The 3264-nt window shown below is 34.9% G+C and overlaps 1 protein-coding gene across 1 annotated transcript in view; it reads right to left on the reverse strand.

Annotated features, from left to right (window-relative positions):
- Window positions 1-2210: 2210 nt before the first annotated feature.
- LOC106938753 (tripartite motif-containing protein 16-like) overlaps window positions 2211-3264 on the reverse strand; it is a 19952-nt gene continuing 18898 nt past the window's right edge. The window contains exon 2 of the mRNA XM_015020898.1: window positions 2211-2977. Coding sequence (XP_014876384.1) covers window positions 2615-2977 — 363 coding nt within the window. The 3' untranslated portion in view covers window positions 2211-2614. The remainder of the gene's footprint in view (window positions 2978-3264) is intronic.

A 3264-nucleotide genomic window follows, 5' to 3' on the forward strand; every position in this document is an offset into this window, starting at 1 on the left:
CAATAATCCTTTGTGCTTTATATGACTTCTGGTTTTGATGTTGTTTAGTAACCAACATGCAGCCTGGCATTTTACATTGTACTATTTGTTAATTATTTGCCACCAAGCAGCAGCAGGTTGTTGTAATTCCCAGAATAAGAGCCCACTTCTACCTAACTGAGCTTTTATTGCATCATAACCAAACCTTTACTGAATGCGACTGAAATGGAGTTTAGACTTGCTAAAACCTTCAGTGACTGTCTGGGTGTGACACTATCTATTGTAGTTTATTTAACATTCACTTCCTGAGTTCACAAAATAGCATCCATGTTAAATAAACTACAAGGGACTTTTATCTCTAGATACTTTAACATTGTTTATTGTTTTTATAACTACCAGGTTTAGACAAAATTAGGCAGAAAAGAAGAAAATCTTGTCTCCATCCATCTGTAGAAGATAATTTACTATTAGAAAAATCCGTAACATCACTTATGTGGCTTTTCAACAGTTAAACATTTCTAACAATATAAAACAGAACATATACTTTCATGATTTAAAGCACTTTAAACTGCTGTGTTACTGAAATGTGCTATACAAATAAATTGATTTTAGTATAAAACACAGCTATAAAGTTTATTTTCTGAACCTTGAACAGTTTCATAAAAACCATTAATGTTTGATCCAATCAAGAAGCTTTTATGGTCTGAAATGATCTGAATAAAATTGAGCAACTGAGATTCCTTGACCTTTATCTGCATCCAAAAAATTAAAACTGATACAGATGCTAAGATGTAATTAAATATGTTTAATGGAGAAAATAAAATCTGGATTCAAACTTTACAATAAAGTTTCTTCTCTTAAAAAACAACCAGACATGAAATCAGCTCAAGTCCACGATGATATGAAATCTGTTCTCATGCATGTCAGGACTCAACAAAATGAGTTCAAACATGAAAGGATCAAAGAACTGCTTTCATTTGTCATTTTACTAAATTTAATCAAATCTGCTGCAGAAACTGTCAGCAGGTTAAATTCCCATGAAACCGAGATTTATTGTCCAGGTTCACTGATTGTTTTTAGTTAAACCTCACATAAAATGAGGATGTTCAGAGTTTGTAGAGCTAGAAAACAACATGGTGGAGGTCAGGGGTGTTCACAGTCGGTCCTCGCCATCCTGCATGTTTTAGTTTTAGTTTTCTCCCTGGTGGTAGTAACAACCTTTTCAGCATGTTACTATGTCAATGTTCATAGGCCTCTAATGAGCCATCATTTGATCCAGGTGCGTTAAACCAGGGAGAGAACTAAAACATGCAGGATGCCAGATCCTCCAGGACCCACTTTGGGGACCACTGAGGTTTTGAGTTAGTTTTGGCTTGCAGTTTGGACCAATTCAAACTGTCAGCCACTAGGTGGTGCTGTGCTCCTCCTACTCATGTTCATGTTCATCTCGAACCTGACAGGAACTTTAATGTTGTCAAAAGTCATGTTAAGGTCACTGTTTGGACTCAGCCATTTTGGGGAGCATCCAAAATGGTTCATCTAGACCAGAGATCTGCAACCTGTGGCTCTTAATAACTTTAGCCAAACATGACAAAGAACTGAACATTGTTTTAAAATATAACAGTAATAAATAAATGCTAGTTTTAGCAGTTTTTCACAAAAGTATTAAGAATATTTTGTATGATATTTTTTCTCTAAAGCATTTTTATGTAATTTATAATGGAGTGGACATTATGAAAAAATTAAGTGTTAACTTTGACATCACAAAAACAAAAAGGTACTTTGCTTCATTCATAAATTCAACATAAGCAGGTTTTAATCTTGGTTTTTACAGCATAAATTATTTATTGCTCTAAAGGTGTAAAGGAGTAAATTTAATAAATTTTCAAATTAACATAAATCAGCCTTTGGCAGATTTGTGAATGAAGAGTTAAAAGATCATAGGTAAATTTTAGTGAACATTAAAAGATTTGATTATAAAATATTGTTTTAGACAAAACAATGGTTTATATGAACATGTTTCTTTCTGTTTAGACTAGACTTGGAATAAAATGGTTTGTGAATATCTGTCCTTGAAAGTTGTTCTTATGATGAAAGGTTTTCCAACTGAAAGACTTACAGTAGGAATTAAAGTTTTTCTTAAATTATGAACCTAAAACACTAAACAGCATTTGGTGTGGAAAAAAGTCTAAAAAACCCAAAACTGAAGTCTAGACAAAAATCACAAGTTATTCAGTTTGTATTTAGTTTATTTATTGGATTCAAACAGACAGACTGTGTGGAATTGAACATGAACAATCTTCATAAATGTCTTAATACACATCTGATATTTCTGTCTACAGGTTATGTTGCAAAAAATGCACACAAAAAATATTTAAAGTCACAGAATTATCTTGGTGGACAGATACTAAACTATAACTTAATGAACAAGTGAATACTAAAATGAGGCATTAACACACACATAAACTGAAGTTTAAAAAAAACACAAGTCAAAGGAAATAAAAACTAAAGACTAAAATAAAAACAAAATTATCACCTATATTCATAGTCAAACACATTTACAAACAACAGATAGAATGAAATTAAACATGAGTGAAGAGACCTGACAGCAAATAACTCAAAATCTAAGAGAATCTTATTTAAGTTTACAGAACTCTGCAGAACCTCCAGTATTACAAACCCAAACTCCAGCGTGAAGCGGCTCAGTGAATCTGGTCTGGACTCTGTGGCTCAGAGTCATGGATTCAGAGACGCTGTAGAAGGACAGAAGACCTGCTCTGTGGTCCAGGTACACTCCGACTCTGGAGGAACGAGGAGCTGAGATGGAGGTCCAGATGTTGTTGTGAAGAAAATTAGATTCGTAACGATATATGTCTTTGTAATGATTTACTGCCCAGGATTTGTCATTATATCCAAATCTACATTCATTCCCATCTCCTGCTCTGCTGATATTCTTGTATGTGACCGCTATATAAACCCGTTTCCCGCTCCACTCCACCTCCCAGTAACACCGTCCAGTCAGACTCTCTCTGCTCAGAACCTGACACCAATCAGTGAATCTGTCTGGATGATTTGGATAAATCTGATGTTGATCCATCCTCGTCACCTTCCTGTTTCCCTCTGACAGAACCAGCATTGTGTGAGCCGTGTTTGGATCCAGTGTGATTTTACATGAATATTTTAAGAATCCAGGTCGTGTTGTTGGTTCTGGTCCTGGTTCTGGTTCTGATGGTGAAACATCCACCTCAGTGACCATCAGTGAGATGTTTGTCCATGAGTCTCTCA

This window comes from Poecilia latipinna, unplaced genomic scaffold (assembly GCF_001443285.1).
Source record: "Poecilia latipinna isolate Pla-1442-1.1 unplaced genomic scaffold, P_latipinna-1.0 Scaffold2681, whole genome shotgun sequence".
In the NCBI taxonomy this organism is placed as follows: domain Eukaryota; kingdom Metazoa; phylum Chordata; class Actinopteri; order Cyprinodontiformes; family Poeciliidae; genus Poecilia; species Poecilia latipinna.